A 24,273-nucleotide genomic window follows, 5' to 3' on the forward strand; every position below is an offset into this window, starting at 1 on the left:
TCAAATAAGGACTGCATTTAATAGAGGAAAAGAAAACCCCAATATATTTGATTGAGGAAATTTAAAGACAGCTGCGAGATTTAGCCTGGCTAGGCTCTGGCCAGGAGGCGGCACCCAATCTCGGCCAAACACAGTCAAACCCAACCGACAACGGAGCCCAAGCAGGTTTTGGCAGACGTGTCCTTCCCTGGTTCCTTTCCGGCGACTACAAGGGGAAATCCTCATCGGTCGGGATGTTCAGAACGACGTCCATGTCTGGGGTGCATCTGGGGGTGTGTGAAAGAGAGAAGCAGAGATGAGATTACGAGTATTGATTAGGTAAAACATGGCTCAATAATAGTATAACTGTGAGAGGGATCTTGGAGTCCCAGTAGCTTAAATCTGAGCTAGCCGTGTGCCTTAAAGCCTTAGTAAGGCCACAGCTGGAATCCTGCGTCCACTTTTGGTCCCCACATTACAAAAAAAAAAAGAGGTTGAGAGTTTGGAAAAAGTTCAGAGGAGAGCAACTGAGCAGCCAAAAAGAAAGAGAGAGGAGTGGGGAGAAGGAGAAGAAGAAAGAAAGAGAGAGAGAGAGAGAGAAAGAAGGAAGAAAGAAAGAAAGAAAAAGAAAGAAAGAAAGAGAGAGAGAGAGAGAAAGAGAAAGAAAGAAGAAAGAAAGAAAGAAAGAAAGAAAGAAAGAAAGAAAGAAAGAAAGAAAGAAAGAAAGAAAGAAAGAAAGAAAGAAGCAGCAGCCAAAAAAGCTAATACAATCCTTGGTTGTATCAACAGAGGCATAGTAAGGCCACAGCTGGAATCCTGCATCCACTTTTGGTCCCCACATTACAAAAAAAAAAGAGGTTGAGAGTTTGGAAAAAGTTCAGAGGAGAGCAACTGAGCAGCCAAAAAGAAAGAGAGAGGAAGGGGGAGAAGGAGAAGAAGAAAGAAAGAGAGAGAGAGAAAGAAAGAAAGAAAGAAAGAAGAAAGAAAGAAAGAAAGAAAGAAAGAAAGAAAGAAAGAAAGAAAAAAAGAAGGAAAGAAAGAAAAGAGCAGCAGCCAAAAAAGCTAATACAATCCTTGGTTGTATCAACAGAGGCATAGTAAGGCCACAACTGGAATCCTGCAACCAATTTTGGTCACCATACTACAAAAAAGATGTTGAGAGTTTGGAAAAAGTTCAGAGAAGAGCAACTGAGCAGCCAAAAAGAAAGAGAGAGGAGGGGAGGAGAAGGAGGAGAAGAAAAGAAGGAAGGAAGGAAGGAAGGAAGGAAGGAAGGAAGGAAGAGAAAGAAAGAAAGAAAGAAAGAAAGAAAGAAAGAAAGAAAGAAAGAAAGAAAGAAAGAAAGAAAGAAAGAAAGAAAGGGAGCAGCAGCCAAAAAAGCTAACACAATTCTTGTTTATATAAACAGAGGCATAGAATCAAAATCAGGTGAAGTATTAGCACCGCTTTGTAAAGCCTTAGTAAGGCCACACCTGGAATCCTGCATCCAGTTTTGGTCCCACATTACAAAAAAGAGGTTGAGACTTTGGAAAAAGTGCAGAGAAGCGCAACTAAGAGGATCAAAGGCCTGGAGGCTAAAACATATAAAGAACGGTTGCAGGAATTGGGGTTTGGCTAGTCTAAAGAAAAGAAGAATTAGGGGAGACATGATAGCAGTGGTTGCAGTATTTGAGGGGCTGCCCCAAAGAAGAGTTGCGGGTCAAGCTATTCTCCAAAGCCCCTGAAGGCAGGACAAGAAGCAACGGATGGAAACTCATCAAGGAGAGAAGCAACCTGGAACTAAGGAGAAACTTCCTAACAGGGACAACAATTAACCAGTGGAACTGCTTGCCACCAGAAGTTGTGGATGCTCTGGATGACTGGATAGCCACTTGTCTGAAATGGGATAGTATGAAATGGGGTTGGGCGAGAAGACCTCAAAGGTCCCTTCTAGCACTACTTTGATTGGTTGGTTGATTGATTGATTGATTGATCCACACTAAGAAAGGAGGAGAGGTGAAAAGTGCTGAACCCTCCAAAATGCCATCACAAGACCGTGGGGGTCTGGAAGGCAGCCATCGGAACTACGAACTCGGGTCATAAGTACAGGTCGTCCTTGGTTTACGACCGCAATTGAGCCCAACATTTCTCTTGCTAAGCGAGGGAGTGGTGAAGTGAATTTTGACCCGTTTTACGACCTTCCTTGCCACCGTTGTTAAGTGAATCACTGCAGTTGTTAAGTTAGTAACACGGTTATTAAGTGAATCTGGCTTCCCCGTTGACTTGGCTTGTCGGAAGGTCGCAAAATGGGCATCCCTGCGGCTGTCATAAACATGTCAGTTGCCAGGTGTCTGAATTTTGATCATGTAATTATGCTGCAATGGTCGTTAAGTATGAAAAGTGTCCTTTTTGCAGTGACGTCGTAACTAAGCGAACTGTTGTAAGTCGAGGACTACCTGTATATGTACATTACAGGCCCCTAGTATGCATTATGGGAGGCTTATGCATTATATTCATCACCATCATCATCTTTTAACCCCATAGTCCCTTGCGGAGTGGAGTCTGGGCAACTGAATGGAGCTGAGTGTTTTACTGGCCGGATGCCGTCCCTGTCGCCAGTACGGGGTTTTGTTCAGCAGATATATTCTCAATGTGCCCAGAGAGAGAAACATCTGCCTCTACCTGAGATCGAACTCACAGCCTCCTGATTGTGAGGCTAGAGCTCTACCTCTAGGCCACCGTACCAAACCATGCTTATGCATTATATTCCTGTTTTTTAAATCCCAGGTTGCCACTGAACCCTTTTCATCGGTCGTAACTTAGAACGGTCGCTAAGCGGCCGGTCGTATATCAAAGACCACCTATATACACTTCTGGGTTTGGTGTTTCTCCCAGCCTCGCCGCACGCAAGTCGCAGAGGTGGGATTCAGATAACTGACCTACCGGTTCGCCCAGCACCGAAAATGTGAGCTTTGCTGACGCGGGCGCCTTCTGCGCACGCGCCCGGACTCAAAAACGTGCCTAAATAGGACAGCATAGAGCCGAGGCGGGTGCGATTTCTGCTACCGGTTCGAGTGAACCGGCTGAATACCACCTCTGGCAACCCGTGCGGCTTCATGAGAAGGAGCGTGAAGGTGCAAAGGGAGGGCAGTACTTGGGCCGGCGCAGAAGGATGTCCGGGAAAATGATGTCGTAGGGGTCCCCCAGGGCGTGGTGCAGGTAAATGATGCTCTCGTGCAGCTCCGTCACTTCTTTCACCAGGTCGTCAATCACCTGAAACGGAAAACAGGGCCAAAGTTTCAGGGCTCCGAACATCTCCTACTCCCCGTTGGACCTCCCAGCTCCTCCTGCGTGGAGTTTTCAACACGGCTGGCCTCCAGGGCCCCTCTTTCAGATAGTCCTCGACTTACAATGGCTCATTTAGTGACCAAAGGCACTGAAAAAAGGGATTCCGAACCGTGATCCACACTTACGACCGTCGCATCATTCCCCATGGTCACGTGATCAAAATTCGGACCCTTGGCAACGGACTCCTCTTTATGATGGTCGCAGTGTTTCTTAAGACCTGAACATTGTTAAACGAATCACTGCAGTCGTTAAAAGTTAGTCACAGGGTGATGAAGTGAAAATGGCTTCCCCAGTGACTTGGCTGGTCAGACGGTCGCAAAAGGGGATCGCGGGACACGGCGACTGTCATAAATACGAGTCGGTTGCCAAGCATCTGAATTTTGACCACGTGGCCGTGGGGATGCAGCAACGGTCGTAAGGGTGAAAAAACAGTCGTAAGTTGCTTTTTTTAGATACCATTGTCACTAAATGAACTGTTGTAAGTCGAGGACTACTTGTCTAGCAAAGACCTCAATTCAGGATTTCTCTTTTGCCATCTATACGTAACAGTTTCTAGCGGCCACGAAACCTCCTGGAAGGTTATCCTGCTGTGGGATAGGGAGCCACCAGGTGATCAAGAGGAGAAATTTCTAACCAGCCCTGACATCAGCTCAGTTCTTTGCCAAGTCTACAGACTGCAATTCCCAGATTTTCTTGCCTCCTTTTGCACGTCGATCTGTCTTCTCAATTCCTTGTTGTTCCGGTGCATCTGCTCCAGACCGTCCTGATACTGAAGCAGCGTCTTCTAGAACGACAAAAAAAGGAGGACAAAATTAAGGCCGTAATTCAACGTAGAGAAAATTAAAGTCTTAACACTTAGGCAAGAAAAACCAAAAGTAGACACATATCGTCTGGGTGAAACCAGGCTTAATAGCAGGAACTGGGAGAGGGATCTTGAAGTCTTAGTGGACAACCAGCTAAATAGGAGCCAGCTGTGTGCGGTGGCAGCCAAAAAAGCCAATGCAATCCTAAATTGCATTAACAAAGGGAGTCAATCAAGATCAAGGGAGGTACTAATACCACTCTATAAAGCCTTAGTAAGGCCACACCTAGAGTCCTGCATCCAGTTTTGGTCACCACACTATAAAAAAAGATGTGGAGACTCTGGAAAGAGTGCAGAGAAGAGCAACCAGGATGATGAGGGGACTGGAGGATAAAACATACGATGAACGGTTGCAGGAACTGGGCCTGGCTAGTCTAGTGAAGAGAAGGACCAGGGGAGACAGGAGAGCATCTTCCAATATTTGAGGGGCTGCCACAGAGAGGAGGGGGTGAAGCTGTTTCCCAAAGCTCCTGAAGGCCAGACAAGAAATGATGGATGGAAACTGATCAAGCAGAGATTCAACCTAAAATAAGGAGGAATTTTCTGACAGTGAGAACAATCCACCCATGGAACAGAAGTTGCCTTCAGAAGTTGTGGGAGCTTCATCACTGGAGGCTTTCAAGAAGAGACTGGACTGCCATCAATCAGAAATGGTGTGGGGTCTACTCAGAAGTGAAATCCAGCAGGTTCTGGCAGGTTCTGGAGAACCAGTAGCAGAAATCTTGAGCAGTACGGAGAACCGGCAAATACCACCTCTGGCTGGCCCCAGAGTTGGGTGGGAATGGAGATTTTGCAGTATCCTTCCCCTGCCACGCCCACCAAGCCACACCCACAGAACCGGTAGTAAAAATTTTTGAATTTCACCACTGTGCAGGAGGCTTTCCAGGCCCGCAAAGGGGCATGGGGGGGGGCGGTGAAGGCAGGACACATGCGCGAGGGACGCATGCATGGGGGAGGGGCGCATGTGCAAGGGACGCTCGCATTGCATTTTAGGGGTTTCGGCCATGCGCTGATGGACAACCCCGTTCCGAACAAATGGCTGCCCAGTCTCTCCCCTCCAGTCCGTAAGAACTGAAAAAACTTCCTTCCAGCAATGGGAACAGATTTGGTTGAAAAATATGAAATTAACTATGGCTTCTTCATACAAAGAAAACATATATAAAATGGTCTACCGGTGGCATCTCCCCCCGGCGAGACTAGCTAAAATATTTCCCGGGACATTTGCCTGCTGTTGGAAGTGCGGTTACAGTAATGGAACTTATTTTCACCAATGGTGGACCGGCCCGCAGGCGGTAAATATTGGGAAGAAATGGATTTTGGAAATTACACAGATTAATTTGGAATTAAGGCCCGAGATTTTCCTATTGGGGGCAAAACCTTTGAACGTTAAATCAGATATATGGTTCTTGTTGATTCACATTATCACTGCAGCAAGATTAGCGTATGCGCAGGAGTGGAAAAATCAATACTTACCGATGGATTTGAAAATAATCTATAAAATGAATTGAGTGTGCGGAATCAGATAGATGAACTAGATTGATCAATGGTAAAAAAGATTCCGAATTTTATAATGGTTGGAAAGTATGGTACGATTGGGTCCAGAAAAGGTGGGATAGAATAGATATATGATGATGTATATATATATGACGGCAAATATGTATGTATAAAGGAATGACTTTATATTTATGGACAATGTAATCACATTATACCATGGTGGCAGGATTGTATATTTTATTTGTGTATTGGTGTATAGAATATATTAATAAAAATTATTGTAAAAAAAAAAAAAGAAGAAGAAGCTTCCTGGGATGAGAAGCGAAATGTCTTCAAAGGGAAAAAAGAAAAGGATGAAGCCCTTTGGGGCCAGTCAGAGCGATCCCACTCACATCGGCCACAGACCGCAGAATGCGCTCCTGCTCGTCCCTGGCTTTTCCGGCTAAGGTGTCCAAGAAGCGCCTGGCCAGATCTTCAGTGTCTTCCAATTCGTACTGGAGAAGGCAGAACAGCAGAAAGGGAGGGGGGGTCTTTAAAGAAGGGTCTGAGGACTGCAAGACACCACCCCCCACCTCACCCCCACCCTTGAGACAGGGGCCTGGGAAGGACATCCACCCCCCCCCACCTGTTGCTCCTCGTTCAGGTTCCGGATGCTGCGGAGCAGGGAGGCGATCTGGACTGCCTTCAGCGGATACTCCTTGTCCATGTAGCTCCGCAAGACGTTGACCTCTTCCTGCATGGTGTGGACTTTGGTGCCGACCCGTTTCAGCTCCTGGTCCATTTCTGAAAGAAAAGAGAAGAGAACCTCGATGGTCACTTTCTTTTTTGACCGGGAACAGAAAATATTCTGATGCCCGATCTCAAAAAAAATAAAATATATCATAGCAATAGCGCTCAGATTTGCTGTATATACCGCTTCCCAGTGCTTTTGCAGCCCTCTCTGAGCAGTTTAGAGAGTCAGCACATGGCCCCCCCAATAGTCTGGGTCCTCATTTTAACCCACCTCGGAAGGACGGTGAGAATCAAACTGCTGGCAGTTGGCTGTGAGTTAGCCTGAAATACTGGCTTCTAACCACTGCACTACCAGATATAGAATAGGGGACAGACAGACAGACAGACAGACAGATAGATAGATAGATAGATAGATAGATAGATAGATAGATAGATAGATAGATAGATAGATAGATAGATAGATATAAAAAAGTTCCACAATTCACAGTATGTCTGCTTCTTTTTTTTACTAATATACCTGGAACTCGTATTTTTAGAATAGTTTGTAATAGATAATGATACAGATATAGATAATAGATAGATAGATGATATAGATATAGAAGATTGATAGATAGATAGATAGATAGATAGATAGATAGATAGATAGATAGATAGATAGATAGATAGATAGATAGATAGATAGATAGTTGGATGGATGGATGGATGGATGGATGGATGGATGGATGGATGGATGGATGGATGGATAATTGCAAGGACCAGTCATGGCTCCCTTTTTCCAAGGCGGCTATAACCAAACGGTCACTAAACAAATAGTTTTAAGTCAAGGTATTCTGACCCAGCTCCCCAAACACGACAAACCCTCTGAAGTGAACTTAAAAGATTCCTTTATTAGGAGCGCCGGCAGCCCCGGTATAAAGTTTCTCTCGCAGACCGACAAGTCCGTCCAGCCGGAAGACGAATAGTTGTCTGCCAAGTCTATTCCTCTCCGCCTGCTGCCTTTTATCCCCAGAGCCAGGGTGGGGCTTCACTAGCAGCGGTGGCTCTTCCGTCCCAAGAACCGGCCCATAGATTTCCACTGCTCTCCTCTCCTCTGCCTTCTGAGCATCAGGCACTGGACCCAGCTGTTCCTCCTCCTCCTCTGATTTGGTTGCTGGAGGGGCTGGCAGCCAACAGGCCACAACAAAAGGGCTACCTATACATTTACCTATACATTAAGAGGAGGTGCTTGATAAGCAACCTGGCCACAATGTACTACTCCTTCCTTGGGGATTTGAAAACCGTGGCGCTCTCTTCTGCCCAGCCCCACCCCACCCAGGTGAGGAGGAGAGGTGGGCACCGCTTACTCGCCATTTTCTTCTCCACTTCCTTCTCCGCGGCGTTGAGCTCTGCTTTGGCGACGCCCACTTGGTTCTGATTGGAGTCTCGGAGAGTGGCGATGATCCGCTGTGGGATTTGAAGCGACAAGAGTACGATTAGCCAGGGGAACTGCTCGCCACTAGAAGCTGTGGGGTGCTCCATCCCTGGAGGTTTTCAAGAAGAGACCGGACGGCCACCTGTCTGAGCTGGTCTAGGGTCTCCTGCTCGATGACTGAGAGAGGGCAAGCAGTCCTGCAAACTCCAAATGTCTGTACTGGCACACCAAACTCGACCAACTCAGTGTTCGTTCCCGACAAATGCCCCTCCCCACAGCATCTCCTTAAGTCTCAGTCCCCAGTTGTGCCCTGTGAAGAGGGGCGGAGCACTCTCCTCCCGAGTCGTCAGGTCGGCCTGCGCTGTTCCCGCCTTCTCTCCACTCTCCGTGCTCGGGGATCAGGAGGGGGCAGTCCTTGCTCAGCGCCTGAGCTCTGTCGCTCCTCCTCGTTTCCACTGCTTGCCCTCTCGGTCATCCTGCCCCCATTCCTCCCTGCTAACAAGGCGTCCCAATCCTGAGGGACCCTGCGCTGCCTGGTCCTGCTCCTCCCCACATTCCTCTGAAGCCAACGAAGCCGCCCCCTCGATCTCCGCAGATTCAGGCTCCGACAGGAGAGCATGACACACTACAAAGAGGATTAAAGGACTGGAGGCTAAACTATACGGCGAGTGGTTGCAGGAATTGGGTATGTCTGGTCTAAGAAAGAGAAGGACGAGTGGAGACATGATAGCATCTTCCCATGTTTGAGGGGCTGTCACTGAGAAGAGGGGGAGGGGTGTCAACCCATTCTCCAAAGACACCTGAAGGCAGGACAAGAAGTAACAGATGGGAACTTTCCAAGGAGAGATCCAACCTACAATTCAAATTTCCTGACAGTGAGAGCAATTAACCAGTGGAACAGCTTGCCACCAGAAGTTGTGGGTGCTTCATCAAAGGAGGTTTTAAAGAAGAGACTGGACAGCCATTTGTCTACAAGGTCTCTTCCAAATCTGTTATTCTATTCCATTCCATTTTATTCTACTTTCCTTCCTTCTTTCCTTTCTTTTTATTTCTGTCTTTCTTTCTCTTTCTTTCTTTCCCTCCCTCCCTTTCTCTTTCCCTCCTTCCCTTCTCTTTCCTTCTTTCTTTTCCTCCCTCCCTCCCTTCTTTTTCTTTCTTTCTTTCCTTCCTTCTTTCTTTTTCTTTTCCTTTCTTTCCCTCCCTCCTTCCCTCCCTTCTTTCTCTTTCCTTCTTTTTCCTCCCTCCCTCCCTTCTTTTTCTTTGTTTCCCTCCCTCCCTTCTTTCTTTCCTTCTTTTTCCTCCCTCCCTCCCTCCCTTCTTTTTCTTTCTTTCTTTCCTTCTCTTTTCCTTTCTTTCCCTCTCTCCCTTTCTTTCCCTCCCTCCTTCCCTCCCTTCTTCTTTTTCCTCCCTCCCTCCCTTCTTTTTCTTTCTTTCTTTCTTTCTCTTTCTCTTTCTTTCTTTCCCTCCCTCCCTCCCTTTCCTTCTTTCTTTTTTCCTCCCTCCCTCCCTTTTTCTTTCTTTCCTTCCTTCTTTCTTTTTCTTTTCCTTTCTTTCCCTCCCTCCCTTTCTTTCCCGCCTTCCCTCCCTTCTTTCTCTTTCCTTCTTTCTTTTTCCTCTTTCTTTCTTTCTTTCTTTTTCTCTCTTTCCCTCCCTCCCTCCCTCCCTTCTTTCTTTCTTTCTGAATAACAGAGTCGGAAGGGACCTTGGAGGTCTTCTAGTCCAACCCTCTGTTCAAGCAGGAGGAGACCCTATGCCATTTCAGACAATAATGGTTGCCTTTTCTCAAGAAACAGGCTGTTCCGGTGGACCCCAGAGCGCCAATCCCTCGCTGTGTGGCGAAGGCCCCCAACGGCCCGTGGACTCCCCGTGGCCCACAGCCTGGTTCCGCTGCTCCCGCTTGCCCTTCCCAGGCAGCCTCACCCCAAACATGTCGTACTGCTGCAGGAGGGACCTGGCCTGGTTGGCCGAATCCGTTTCCGTCTCCTGGATGGTCTCCATCAGGTCCTTATTCTTCTCCAGGAGCACCACGGAATGGCGCCTCAGTTCTTCCAGGCTGGCCGTCTTGCTCTTCGAAAGCCGCTAAGGTGTTTTTTTGGGGGGGGCGGGAGAAAAAAAGGGGGTGACAGTAGGGGCAGCGGTCCTCTGCCGCTGCCACTTTAAAAATGTGGGGACTTCAACTCTCGGAATTCTGGGAATGGAAATCCTGCCACCTTTAAAGTTTTTCCAGGTTAAGAAACTCTGGATGACGAAACAGCTCCATTGGCCATCCTGATTGGCCATCAGATGGAAGGAGACCCCAAGTCCTAGAATGGGGAATTCCCACCTAGGTTCCCCCTTTCCTTCCTTCCTTCCTTCCTTCCTTCCTTCCTTCCTTCCTTTTTCTTCCTTCCTTTCTTCCCTCTTCCTTCCTTTCTTTCTCTTTCCCTCCTTCCCTCCCTTCCTTCTCCCCTCCTCCCTCCCCTTTCCTTCCTTCCTTCCCTCTTCCTTCCTTCCTTTTCCCTCCTTCCCTTCCTCCCTCCCCCTTTCCTCCCTTCCTTTTTCTTCCTTCCTTTCTTCCCTCTTCCTTCCTTTCTTTCTCCTTCCCTCCCTTCCTTCTCCCCTCCTCCCTCCCCTTTCCTTCCTTCCTTCCCTCCCTCCCTCTTCCTTCCTTCCTTCCTTTTCCCTTCCTCCTTCCGTCCCTCTTTCCTTCCTCCCCTCTTCCTTCCTTTCTTCCTCCTTCCCTCCCTTCCTTCTCCCCTCCTCCCTCCCCCATTCCTTCCTTCCTTCCTTCTTCCTTCCTTTTCCCTCCTTCCTCCTTCCCTCCCTTCCTCCCCTTTCTTTCCTTCCTTCCTTCCCTCTTCCTTCCTTCCTTCCTCCTTCCCTCCCTCCCTTCCTTCTCCCCTCCTCCCTCTCCCTTTCCTTCCTTCCTTCCTTCTTCCTTTCTTCTCTTCTTCCTTCCATAAGATCAACCTTCCTACCTAGTTTCCTCCTTTCTTCCTTTTTCCCTCCCTCCCCCTTTCTTTGCTTCCTTCCTTCTCCCCTCCTCCCGGCCTTCCTTTCTTCCTTCCTTCCTCCTTCCCTTCCTCCCTCCCTCCTCCCTCCCCCTTTCCTTCCTTCCTTTTTCCTTCCTTCTCTTCTTCCTTCCATAAGATCAACCTTCCTGCCTAGTTTCCTCCTTTTCCCTCCCTCCCCCTTTCTTTTCTTCCTTGCTTCCCCACTCCTCCCCTTTTTTTCCTTCCTCCTTCCTTCCCTCCTCCCTTCCTTCCTCAAGATCAACCTCCCTCCTTCCCTCCCTCCCTCCTTCCCTCCCTCTCTCCTTTATCTTTCTCAACCTGCCCATCTCAGCCAAGACGTCCTGAGTGGCTTAACAATTCTAAAATCCCTGTTTCTCCAGGTGTGATCCATTTGCCCTTCGGTTCCAGAACATAATAAGGGGGTCTGATCCCCCATTTTGAGCTTCTGGTCTCAAACTCCTGGTGAACACCATGTGAAACCTGGACTCCCAGCCAGGAAAGAGTGGGGCCCGAGGGAGACCCCCCCCCTCCAGCCCTGTTTCCAGGGGCTCTTTCCTTCAGGTACCTGCAGAATTTTGATGTTGGCCTTGGCCATTTCTTCGGTCAGGGCTTGGTGCCACCCCACCTTGTGCCTCATGGACGGGGTGGCCTTCAGGGCCACGCTCCAGACCTTTCGCTCCTCTAGAAAGAGAAGAGAAGTGGGGGGACCTGAGGCCGCTGCTCGGAGGACAGCGGGTCAGGGAAGGCGGGCGCAGGAGATTCTGGACCAAAAATATTGAACGTTTTGTCTAGTGGGGAAGGCACCAGGCTGGAAAGCAGGAGGTGGGGAGTTCTAGTCTGAAAGCCAGCCGGTGACTTTGGCCAATCACCCAGGGACTGTGAGATAATTTCTATCTGTCTGTCTTTTTCCTTCCTTCCTTCCTTTTCCCTCCCTCTCCTCCTTCCTTCTCTTGCTTCCTTTCTCTTCTTTCTTTTTTCTTCCTCCTTTTTTCTCTTCTTCTTCTTTTTCTTCCTTTTTCTTTCCTTCCTTCCTTCATATTTCTTTTCCTTCATTCCTTTCCCCTCCCTCTCTCCCTTTACTTCCATCCTTCTCTCTTTCCTTCATCTTTTTCTTTTTCCTTCCCTTCCTTCCTTTTCCCTCCCTCCCCTCCTTCCTTCTCTTGCTTCCTTTCTCTTCTTTTTTTTTTCTTCCTCCTTTTTTTCTCTTCTTTTTCTTCCTTTTTCTTTCCTTCCTTCATATTTCTTTTCCTTCATTCCTTTCCCCTCCCTCTCTTCCTTCCTTTACTTCCATCCTTCTCTTTCCTTCATCTTTCTCTTTTTCCTTCCCTTCCTTTTCCCTCCCTCCCCTCCTTCCTTCTCTTGCTTCCTTTCTCTTCTTTTTCTTTTTTCTTCCTCCTTTTTTCTCTTCTTTTTCTTCCTTTTTCTTTCCTTCCTTTCTTCATATTTCTTTTCCTTCATTCCTTTCCCCTCCCTCTCTCCCTTCTTTTACTTCCATCCTTCTCTCTTTCCTTCATCTTTTTCTCTTTTTCCTTCCCTTCCTTCCTTTTCCCTCCCTCCCCTCCATCCTTCTCTTGCTTCCTCTTTTTTCCCCTCCTTCCTTCCTTTTTTATTCCTTCTTTCCTTCTCTTCTCTTCTCTTCTCTCTTCTCTTTCTCTCTCTCTCTCTGTCCCGCTAACAAGCCACACAGTTTCCTAAGCAGAGGGTCAGTGGTGCAGGCTCTTGCCTCCTTCCTGACAGAAAACAACCGATTCAAAATCACCCAATTTCGGGGTTTAAAGCAGGACTTGAACTCAGGTTCCTCTCTTCCACTAAACCAAACTGCACCGCCCTTCCCCTACTTAGAAGAAGGATCCTCTCAATGATAGCATGGGCTAAAAATATTGGACACAACATTGAGTTAGAAGATTGGGAAAAAAATTGGGAGAAAAATTATACATTAACAAAATGAACCGCATATAAAGAAAATCAGTATAAAATGTTCTATTGGTGGCATCTAGCCCCACAAGACTTGCAAAAATGTACCCCAACCTAAAACCTAATTGCTGGAAATGTAAACAAGCACAAGGTACCTACTTCCATGTATGGTGGCTTTGCCCAGAAGTCAAAAAATACTGGATGAAAATACAAAAATGGCTAAAATAAATCACACACTGTCAAATAGAATTGAAACCTGAATTGTTTCTTCTGGGGATCATTAAAGGAAATTATCCTAAAAGGATTAAATATCTGATTATTCATATTACTACAGCAGCGAGAATCGTGGAAAAAGCCTGGAAAATGTCCATTATACCAACAGACTGTGTAATAATCCGGAAAATTTTTGAGTGTGCAGAAATGGACAAACTTACTATAGAATTAAATAATAAGGAAGACTCGGAATACTACTCAACTTCGGAAAATTGGTATCAATGGATAGAAATTAAAAATAGGAAATGTATAGAATAAAATAAGATATAAATTGTGTTTACATATGTCTGATTAAGTAGGAATATTTGGGATTATATGAACAAAGTTAAGAATTGTGTACTGTCAGAATGACGTTAGATTGTACAATTATTACGGATATATTTTTTGTCATAGATGTATTTTTACTTGTATTTTAATATTTTAAATGTTAATAAAGGTTTATAAAAAAAAAGAAAGAAGAAGGATCCTCTCAGCCTCTCCTTACAGGAAGAACCGTTCCTTTCCTTTCTGTCCGGGAGGACGGAAAGTTCAAAGATGCTTTCTACCCAGGACGTTTTATCCTTGCTAGTTCTTTTTGGACTTTCAGCCTCTTGAGTATCTCTGAGTGGCCTTCTTTTCACTCAGCCACAAGTGAACTCTACCAAAAAGGAAAGACTGGAAATGACTTCCCCTCGCGCCCCCTCGCAGGCCAGACTACGCCAGCCAAACTCTTTTCCCACCTGATTTCTTGGGTTGTATTTTCTGCAGGAATTTGTTTCCCTCCTTCTTCATCCCTGGAGGCAACGGGGGTGGCAGGAGTAATCTTAATTTGGGCCTTCTTGGCACCTCTTCCCTTTCCCATTGGCTGTAATCCTAAATCCCAGAGGAGAAAGAGGCAGACAAGCAATGCATCTTCATTAAAACAATGGGCTTTAAAACTTGACGAAAATCAGCAAATGAGACACACATACAAGCATGGATTTTCCCAGTCTCTTTGGAAATGAATGGAAGCCTGAAAGTCCTCGATTTGCGTTCACTATTGAGGCCAAAATTCCCGTTGCTAAGTGAGACATTGGTAAAAGTGAACTGTGCTCCATTGATGCTCTTTCTTACCACGTTTGTTAACTGAAGCATAGCAGTTGTTAAGTTAGGAACACAGTTGTTGGGGGTTTTTTTGTAAATGTTTTTTTATTTTTTACACAAACAAACAAACAATGCATTTTTTCTGAACAGAGTATTGGCCGAGTCACAAATTTATACAATTTTTAGTTATCTCCAACACAATTTATATATTTCACTTTTTGCCATAATAATCTTTCTCTCTAATTTTTATTTTCTTTTCCTTGTTTCTTCTAATAACCAATATTACCATTCGCCCTAATCTCTAATCTTAATCCAATTTAATTCTTTCCTTTACTTTCTCCAAGTTAAAACCCTTAAATTTGAAATCAATCATTTTGCTAATAGTTAACCTTAACTCTAAATCATCCTATTCAAATATTTCCCCATTGCGTCTTTTTCACAACATAATATAATTTCCAGTATTTCCCTAAATTCCCTTATTCCAATCACAAATATTTTTCTTTGTCAACTTATTTTTTTTTAAATTTGATTTATATGCTGCCCTTCTCCGGAGACTCAGGGCGGCTTACAATGCGCTAAGCAATAGCCTTCATCCTTTTGTATATTTATACAAAGTCAGCTTATTGCCCCCACAAACTGGGTCCTCATTTTACCCACCTTAGAAAGGATGGAAGGCTGAGTCAACCTTGAGCCTTGGCGAGATTCGAACTTACAGTAATTGCAGACAGTTGGTGTTAATCACAATGCTTTTAGTCTGCTGAACAACCAGGCCCTTATCCAAATATTACAATCCAATATCTTACTAAAAGTCACTTAAATATATAACAGGACAACCATTCATTTCTTTTCCATTGCTTTTTCAAATATATATTATATTTGTTAGTTAGGAACACAGTTCTTAACTGCAGTGGCGCAGTGGTGAGAGTGCAGTACTGCAGGCTACTTCTGCTGACTGCTGGCTGCCTGCAATTTGGCAGATCGAATCTCACCAGGCTCAAGGTTGACTCAGCCTTCCGTCCTTCCGAGGTCGGTAAAATGAGGACCCAGATTGTAGGGGGCAAGAGCCTGACTCTGTAAACCCCTTAGAGAAGGCTGCAAAGCACTGGGAAGCGGTATATAAGTCTAAGGGCTATTGCTATTGCTAACATCATCAGGGCTAGTGCTGATGCTGTGGTAGGTAATTAGGGTTGATCAGTGCTAAGTAGCTAGCCCTGATGATGTTACCTAACTTGGCTAATGAAACGTCTGAAAGAAAATAATCAAGAAGTGAATGTGGTTTGTGGTGGTGGAGGGGGAGGAGGAAGAGGAGGAGGAGGAGGAGGAGGAGGAGGAGGAGGAGGAGGAGGAGGAGGAGGAGGAGGACGACTGTGGGGTCCTTGGTGCTCTCTGAGCTTGGTTGTTTTCTTGCAGCAGGCGTTTGATTACCCAAACTAGTAACACTGATGATATTACCTATTTGGGTCATGAAACGTCTGCAAGAAAACAACCAAGCTCAGGGAGTACCAAAGAAGGACTCCATAATTCTCCTCCTCCTCTCTTCTAGTACTGATGATGTTACCTAGTTGGGTCATTAAATGTCTGCAAGAAAACAACCAAGCTCAGAGAGTACCATAGATCACCTATGTCTATACTCCCACCTATTATATCTCTGAGAAATATCTGTTTAAGATAATCTTGTCATCCACCCACATACCAGCATAGCATGGAAATAATATTCAGTTTGACATGGAAAGCCAATTCCCTCCAGCAATCTTCTGCTTAAACATACATATTTTCTTTTTAGGTAATGATAATAATATAGATTTGTGCACAACTGTTCCATTTTATTACCTACTCAGTAAAGGATACAAAAATACGATTTGGATCTTTTAAACCGTACTGCTTCCTTTTGCAAAATTCCTATTCTATTCTATTCTATTCTATTCTATTCTATTCTATTCTATTCTATTCTATTCTATTCTATTCTATTCTATTCTATTCTATTTTCTATTCTATTCTATTCTATTCTATTCTATTCTATTCTGTTCTGTTCTGTTCTGTTCTCTATTCTATTCTCTATTCTATTCTATTCATTCTATTCATTCTATTCTATTTTCTATTCTATTCTATTCTATTCTGTTCTCTATTCTATTCTCTATTCTATTCTATTCATTCTATTCTATCTATTCTATTTTCTATTCTATTCTATTTTATTCTCTATTCTATTCTATTCTATTCATTCTATTCTATCTATTCTGTTGCAATATTTTCAGGATCAGACTCAATAAAGATAATAGGAGTTAGAGCTTTAAATATATTTCTTTTTAATTATGATAGGCATTCTATATTCACTGAATATTCAAGGTAGAAGCGACGAGAATGGTGAGGGTGGCTCCTTATATATACAAGGGGTGGAGCTAGGAATGGGAGTGGTAAGTTATGAATACATTAAAGTCCAAAGAATAAGTTAACCTCTGATGTTCCATATATATACATTATTTACACATTGGAGAATAAGGCATTTACATCTGACAAATCCCCCTCTAAATGCCGGTTCGTTACACAACACCAATTACATTCTGATTCAGGACAATATAATACATATAATTTAGAAGTTAAATATTTGTGTTGTTTAGAAGGTAAGGGTTTTGTTAATATGTCAGCTAATTGTTCAGAAGTATCGCAATGTATTGCTTTAATGAATCCGTCTTGAGACAGTTGTCTCACATGCTTAAACTTTATATCAATATGCCTGGACCTTTGTCCAATTGCATCGGATCTGGATATTTCAATGGCCGCTTTATTGTCTTCATGCATAATAAATGGTAAGGTGGGTTTCTTCCAAACATCAGTGATCAGATCATTGAACCATACAAGGTTATTTGCAGCTTTGGACAAACAAACATATTCCGCTTCTGTAGTAGAAGTGGCTACTAGTTCTTGTTTACCAGTATACCAGTAAACTGGACAATCATTCAATAGAAAAACATAACCAGAAGTACTCTTTCTGCATGATGTATCACCAGCCCAATCTGCATCAGCATAACAAGTAATTTTTGGTTCTCTGTCATTATTGGGTTCCAACATTAAACAAAAATCTAATGTACCCTTCAGATATCTTAGAATTCTTTTGACAGCTTCCCAATGATACAAGGTTGGTTTACTAACATATCTTGACAATAGATTGAGAGGTAATGCAATATCTGGCCTAGTCCAATTAGATATATAAAGGAGTGAACCTATAACTGATCTGTAAAATGTGTTGTCTTTAAACTCAGGGGAAGATTCATCAGTGTTTCTAAGAAAATCAGTTTGCATAGGGGTGTCACAGGTTTTAGCATTATTTAAGTTACATTTGTTTAGGAGTTCGATGATTTTATCTTTCTGTGTAAGTTTGAATCCCCTTTTAGTTTTGTTAATTTGCACACCAAGGTATTTATTCACTTTACCCAGAGATTTCAGTGAGAAGTGTTCATTTAACTTATTTACAAAGATTTCCCTGCTCTCTTTATGCTTTCCAATGTATAAAATATCGTCCACGTAAATTAATACAAATTCAATATGATCATTACTCTTTTTTACAAAGAAACAGTTATCAGCAGTGGTGGCGTTGAAATCCATGGTCTTAAGTACTTTTACCAAGCAATCGTACCATCTTTTGCCGGATTGCTTTAATCCGTACAGACTCTTATTTAATAACCAAATTTCGTTCTTATTAGTGTATTGACTGTGTGGTGCTCTTACATATATTTCCTTATCTAATTTTGCATGTAAGTATGCGGTCTGTATGTCATATTGGAATACGTCCAGATTGAGTGCAGATGCTACTACAAGGGCTGTTTTGACACTCTCTGTTCTCACTGTGGGTGAATATGTATCAGTATAGTCTTCTGGATATTTTTGTGCATAGCCTTGTGCAACTAGTCTAGCCTTGTATAAGGTATTGCCTCCTTCTAAGTTCTTAATTTTATAAATCCACCTGGTACCTATAATTGTTTTATCCTTAGGTGCGATCGCAGGTGTGAATACATTTAATCCTTGTAAACTTTCCATCTCTTTTTCCATAGCTAGTTCCCATTTTTCTCTTTCTTCATGTGGAAGTTTCAATACTTCTTCATATGTATTAGGTGTTATTTGTTCTCCATTCATATGCATTATGTAATCTTTGTATTTATTTGGTATTTGGTTTCTATTGTTTCTAATAGTTCTTTCAGGCTTGCTATGGTTATCATGCAAATATCTAGCTTCCTTTTTTGTTAATGTGTCTGTCTTTATTTTATGCTGACTATTAGTCCAAGTTTTGGTTTTGTTCTTACTTTTGTTAATATTTTGATTTTCTGTTGTTCCTTCCTCGCAAGATATCGTATCTTTACATTTATTAGGAAATATTTCATTAAGGTGCAATTTTGACCAATTGGCCTGTTCATGGAACACAGCTGTTCTGGATACTATAAATTTGTTATTACTATCAATAAATCTGTACCCTTTGGTTCCAGTTTCGTATCCCATGAATCTTAATCTCCTGGATACGTTTTCTCCCTTTCTCCTCAATTGTTTAGGTATGTGTACGTCTGCAGTGACTCCAAATATGTGCATGTGTGATAATTTGGGTTTTCTATTGTACATCACCTCATATGGTGTCTTATTCACAATACTGGACCAGGTTCTATTTTGAGTGTAATTCGAATAATGTAATGCCTCTGACCAAAATTGTTTGCCTAAACCAGCATCCTCTAATGTGCACCTAATCATGGTTTGTAGTGTGGAATTTTTCCTCTCTGCAACTCCATTTTGAAATGCAGAAAAAGGATTGGACGTGAAATGTAACATTCCTCTATCCTTTAACCATTGGGAGAATTCTTTAGACATGAACTCACATCCCCTATCTGTCATAATTTGCTTTATTCTGATATTATGTTGTGTTTCTATACGTTTGTAGAATTCCTTAAATTTCTGAAATGTTTCATCCTTGTGCTTTAATGTGTAAACAAAACCATATCGGCTGTAGTCATCCACTATTGTTAGGAAGTAACGTTTTCTATAGGTAATTGAGGGACTTAATGGACCAACTAAGTCCATATGTACCAAATCAAAAATATTGTTAGTTGATCTGTTAGATTTTTTTGGTCTGGGACTGGTTTTTAGTTTGGTGGACTTACATACTGAGCATTCCAAATAATTTTCACAATTTTTTATTTTGACACCTTCTGCGTGTTCAGTCATTTTTTGTACTACAGGAAAGCTTGCATGTCCTAACTTCCTGTGTAAGATGTGAGCACACTCATCATGAATTGGTTTACCTATTTTTGGTTTCTTTTCCTTGTATGTATTTTTGTGATCATGAGTTATTCTACACTCATCATTGTCACTGTTACTGACATTTTCATCATCTGCTTCAATACAATCTTCCATATTTGAATCAATGTTATGTAAACATCTTTCTTTAGTTATCAGATAGGGTAGACCTCCTTTTATCATTACAGTACCTACATTTGTTTTGTTCTTTTCTATAGTTGCTTTCCCCTTTGAGAAAACTATATTGATATCAGATTCTCTGCTTAATTTTATGGCACTTAGTATGTTGTGAGGTATTTCTGGGATTAATAATACCCCCTCTATTTTCCCTAGACCAGGCAAGGTCACATTTCCTTTGCCTAGTACTTGAACCTTTTCTTGATTAGCTACCTTTATCACAAACTTATCTTCTATAAATGAAGATAATATACTTTTGTTGTTGGTGGTGTGATTTGTTGCACCAGAATCAATAAGCCAATTGTTATTCTCATCCTGCTGTGTTCTGGTGCTGTCTTGTTTATCTAGCCCATTCAGTGACCCAGATTTCCTCTCTTTTGAATTTTCTCTACCCCCTCTACCTTCTTTGTAATTTGGTGGGCTTCTATATTTGTGTCTATCTGTGGAAGATTGTCTGTAATTATATTTGCTCCTATATTCTGGTCTATGTCTCTCTCTTGAGACTTTGGGGCAGTCTCTTCTACTATGTTCCCTGGATCCACAATTGTAGCATCTAAAGGCCTCATTATGTTTATCTTGAAAGACTACTTTCCTAAAAGGTTTGTGGTCTGTTTGGTTACTGGATCGATTTTTTCTTGAATTGTCTTCTGCTATCAATTTGTTAGATAGACTTTCTATGGATAAATATCCCAAATTAATGGTATCTAAGTGTGACATAAAGCTATCCCATGATGGATCAAGTGAATTGATAATAACACTTTTCATTGTTTGATCTGAAATCACTTCCCCCCTCAATTGTAGCTCAGCTCTTATTTTGTTTAGATTTATCAAATGCTCACTTATAGAAACCCCTGGTTTTACTCTAGAGGAAAAGAAATCCTTAGACATTCTTGTGGTTGTAGCTACGCTATCGCTGTGAAATAGATTAAACATGCATTGAATTATTTCTGATACAGTTAGGTTTGGTTTGATGCTATGATACATTGCAGGAGACACGCTAGATATTATTATGAAAAATGCTCTATGATGTAAACAATCTATTTTTAAAGTCCAAGGTCTTCTTGGAGGGCTAGTTATAAAGAATAGTAAATTTTCTTTCATGAAAATGACCTGAAGCTGTTGATACCACTCTTGTAAATTAACGCCATCAATTCTAAGTTTTGGGAAGTCACTGGGTAAGTTACCTACATTATTCTGTCCATTACTTACAACCTGGGGCAGTCCGTGATCTCTCAAGTGCAGGAAATTACAGAACGGCATTGGGATGCTTGCAATGAGTCTGCGCGGTTCTCTGGCCAGTTCAAGTCCTTCTGGGTTGTCTACGTAGTTTCGCACATGCGCGTTGCTCATTTCTTCTTTGGTGGCGTCGTGGAAGGTTCTCTCCCTTTCAGCTCTCTCGATCCGCTCCTCCTCAGATGAGTCGGTCTCTGGCTCGGTTTTTGGGGTTCTGGTGGTGGTGACGGTTCTTTTCTTCTTTTTGTGTGCGTTGGTATTCGATTTTGTCTGTGGTGTAGGGCGAAATCGGCATGGCTCTCTGGGCTCGGGCGTCGTCGCTTTCGAAGCCAGGATGGGAGCGTGCAGGTCTTGAGTCGCCGGTTTGATTTCTTGCTTCTTCGTAGATGTCTTGGTAATTTTCAGTCTTGGCCCAAAAGCAGCAAAAAGCGTTTTCATTGCTGATTTTACTTGAGATTTTGTTAAATCGTCTTCACTTTCTGATTTTGGATCATCTGAAGAGTTTGAGACTTCTTTCTCACTTTCTTCGTCTGATAGTGTTTTTCGCGCCAGAAATTTTGAACTGAGCGTTTTGATTGGCTCTGCTCCATTCTCTTTTGAAGTTCGTTGAAACCAAGATGGCTGCCATTCAAAATTTCGCGCGGGATCACATCTTTTCTTTTTAACAACTATTTTCTCAGTAGTCATCTCACTTACGATTTTTTGATCTTTGGGTTTTTCTTTAATGACGTTTTTCTCTCTCGCTGCTCCGCTGTTCTTCAGCATCTCCTGGAGGTCCGCGATGAGACTTTCATCATTCTTTTGGCTTTTTAGTATCTTTAATATCTCTGACCTGAGTTCGTTATTTTCTATTTCGATTTCTTTCTGGTCATTATTTTCACTCATTAGTTCTTCTTCTTCAGTGGTGTATTCTTCGGATTCTCTCGAAATCGCATTGGTGGATTCGTTGATCATCTCTTGATCAGTTTCTATTTCTTTGCTGTAGGCCCTGGTGTTGGGCCTATCTTTCTTGGACATTTTTAATTACTTATTGAGTCAATTAACCATCCTCTGCTACCAGCTTGTTGCAATATTTTCAGGATCAGACTCAATAAAGATAATAGGAGTTAGAGCTTTAAATATATTTCTTTTTAATTATGATAGGCATTCTATATTCACTGAATATTCAAGGTAGAAGCGACGAGAATGGTGAGGGTGGCTCCTTATATATACAAGGGGTGGAGCTAGGAATGGGAGTGGTAAGTTATGAATACATTAAAGTCCAAAGAATAAGTTAATCTCTGATGTTCCATATATATACATTATTTACACATTGGAGAATAAGGCATTTACATCTGACATATTCTATCTATTCTATTTTCTATTCTATTCTATTTTATTCTCTATTCTATTCTATTCTATTTTATTCTCTATTCTATTCTATTCTATTCTATTCTATTCTCTATTCTATTCTTTTCTTTTCTTTTCTTTGCAGAACTCACCGTTTGGTTTAAGGAACTGATAAAACTCTTGGGAAACAAACTTGGATTCCTGGACGACATTTTTGCAGCCAGGGAAAAGCCGTGCGAGAGGAAATGTCAGCACCTGGAGGGACAAAGAATTATATACAGAATATATATAAAAAGAAATGGACAAGGGAAGAGAGATCTTGAAGATCCATTGCCGTCAAATCTTGCAAAACGTAGTGTTCTTGTCTCTATAAAATGATTTTTTTTCCCCCCGAGGAAAAATAAATGATTTGAAATAACATTTTGAGAGATCCTGATGACCTCAAACCATTATTTTATTATCTTAATATTGTTCATGATGGAATATTTATAGGCTGCCCCACCTTTCTAGCTTCAGAGAGGCTCCCAATAATATAGCTTTAAATATTAAAGCAGTGTTAGCTTTTATACGCCGCTCGCTTTGTTATGTATGTGATGGGTTTTGCAAGCTGCCCAAAGTCATGTCTTAATTAAAATAAATGACATTAAATTTAAATTTAAGAAACCCTTGGAAGGGAGGAAGCAAAAGCTACCCCCCCACCATCACCAAGGAAAAGACAGGAGCACAAATGTGAGCCAGGATTTTATTCCAGTTGTATTTATTTTATTCATCTAGGTGGAGAAATGTTAATATCCTTAGCTAGTCTATGTATGATATGCCATACGCTAAATAAAATAATAAAATGCAATGCAATGCAATAAATAATAAAATATAAAATAAAATAATAAAATATAAAATAATAAAATTAAACTAAAATATAAAATAAAATAATAAAATGTAAACTAAAATATAAAATAAAATACTAAAATATAAAATAAAATAAAATAAAATACTAAAATATAAAATAAAATAAAATAATAAAAATAAAAATAAAACAAAAAAAAAATGCCAGGGATAGGTCTCAATTTAGGTTCCCCCCCACCCGCACGGAGGACCTGAGGGACGGAGCAGTCACTACCCGGAAACCTCTGCCGTTTGGTTTCCTGGGGGTAGACTGCGCCCGTCGCTGGAGGCTCCATTTAAGATGAGCCAACCCCGCCTCGTTTCCCCCTTTACCTGCTTCGCGCGCGCGCGTGTGTCTCCCCGTCTCCTAGCAACGCAGCGCGCGCTCATCTCCATGGCGACCCGGAGGACCTACGGAAGCCCCGCAGGCCCAAGCATCACCCCGCCCTTCGCTCTGCTGATCCCTCCCGTCGTCGTCGTCGTCGTCCCCGCCCCTTGAAGGTCGACCCCCACAACGCCCGTTCTTTCCATTGGGCCGCTTCCATGCCGCGAAGGCCCCGCCTCCCGGCTTCTCTTGCGCGTGCGCAGGTCTTTTGCTGGACAGCCTTTCCTGGCTTGGAGCGCCTCTATCGCCAACCTGGCGCCCCCCAGCCAAATGAGTTGACTTGCGCTTCCCATCAATGCTCTCCGGATTATTGATTGCAGTTATTGGATAATATATTTACCAGAGGAAGACGGGCCAGTTAAGGCGCAGTATCTACTCAATCTTGGGTGAAGAAGCTGTGACCTAAAGAGAGTTGGATAGGAGACCACGAGGAAATCACGGGGGAAACCAGAGTGGAAAGTCCAGAAATCATTTCAAAAGGAACAAACTTTTTTTCTGCCAATAAAACCAAATGGAATAAAGAGAAAATCCTAACTTACTTCCTCCCCATCTCCTAACTGTAGCTTTTGACTATAATTCTATTTTATTATATATATTATATATTATATTTATTATATTTCTATACCGCCTTTCTCCCATAGGACTCAAGGTGGTGTACAGTCAAGAAAAATATAGATACACAAACATCATAAAATTGCTAATTAAAATTATTATTATAACATAGTTTGGCCCAATTAAATATTTTATTGTTTTTAGAAATATTCATCTTTTGTGGTTTTATTGCTTTTAATTATTGTAAGCGACCCAGAGCTGCTTCGAAGCCAGATGGCAGCAAGCAAATATAGATAGATAGATAGATAGATAGATAGATAGATAGATAGATAGATAGAATTCTTTATTAGCCAAGTTTGATTGGACACACAAGGAATTTGTCTTTGGTGCATACGC

General features: G+C 42.5%; 1 protein-coding gene across 2 annotated transcripts; it reads right to left on the reverse strand.

Annotated features, from left to right (window-relative positions):
- On the reverse strand, nt 1-23,430 carry C3H20orf96 (chromosome 3 C20orf96 homolog). Of its 2 annotated transcripts, none has more exons than XM_060686106.2 (11): nt 23,274-23,430; nt 22,211-22,313; nt 13,703-13,835; nt 11,362-11,477; nt 9,724-9,882; nt 7,736-7,835; nt 6,286-6,443; nt 6,053-6,154; nt 4,002-4,088; nt 3,111-3,229; nt 1-266 (listed from the first exon to the last, which is right to left on the reverse strand). In XM_060686106.2, exons 2-11 carry the CDS (start codon nt 22,268-22,270, stop codon nt 206-208), a joined length of 1,095 nt encoding a protein of 364 aa, XP_060542089.1. In that variant the 5' UTR covers nt 22,271-22,313; nt 23,274-23,430; the 3' UTR covers nt 1-205. The 2 variants fall into 2 exon arrangements, with proteins under 2 accessions (XP_060542089.1, XP_060542088.1); XM_060686105.2 differs by having other exon boundaries at nt 23,153-23,280.
- Between the last annotated feature and the right edge of the window lie 843 nt (nt 23,431-24,273).

The sequence above is a fragment of the Pantherophis guttatus genome, chromosome 3 (genome assembly GCF_059756535.1).
Source record: "Pantherophis guttatus breed Tessera chromosome 3, ASM5975653v1, whole genome shotgun sequence".
NCBI classification, from domain to species: domain Eukaryota; kingdom Metazoa; phylum Chordata; class Lepidosauria; order Squamata; family Colubridae; genus Pantherophis; species Pantherophis guttatus.

Bases quoted from the DNA above. Each gene is read 5' to 3' on its own strand.
- C3H20orf96 (XM_060686106.2), bottom strand. From the start codon at position 22,270: ATGTCGTCCAGGAATCCAAGTTTGTTTCCCAAGAGTTTTATCAGTTCC. The intron at 11,478-13,702 runs GTGGGAAAAGAG...TTCTCTTTCTAG, and splicing joins AATACAACCCAAGAAATCAG to AGGAGCGAAAGGTCTGGAGC. The intron at 6,444-7,735 runs GTAAGCGGTGCC...CTTTTCTTTCAG, and splicing joins AGTGGAGAAGAAAATGGCGA to AAATGGACCAGGAGCTGAAA.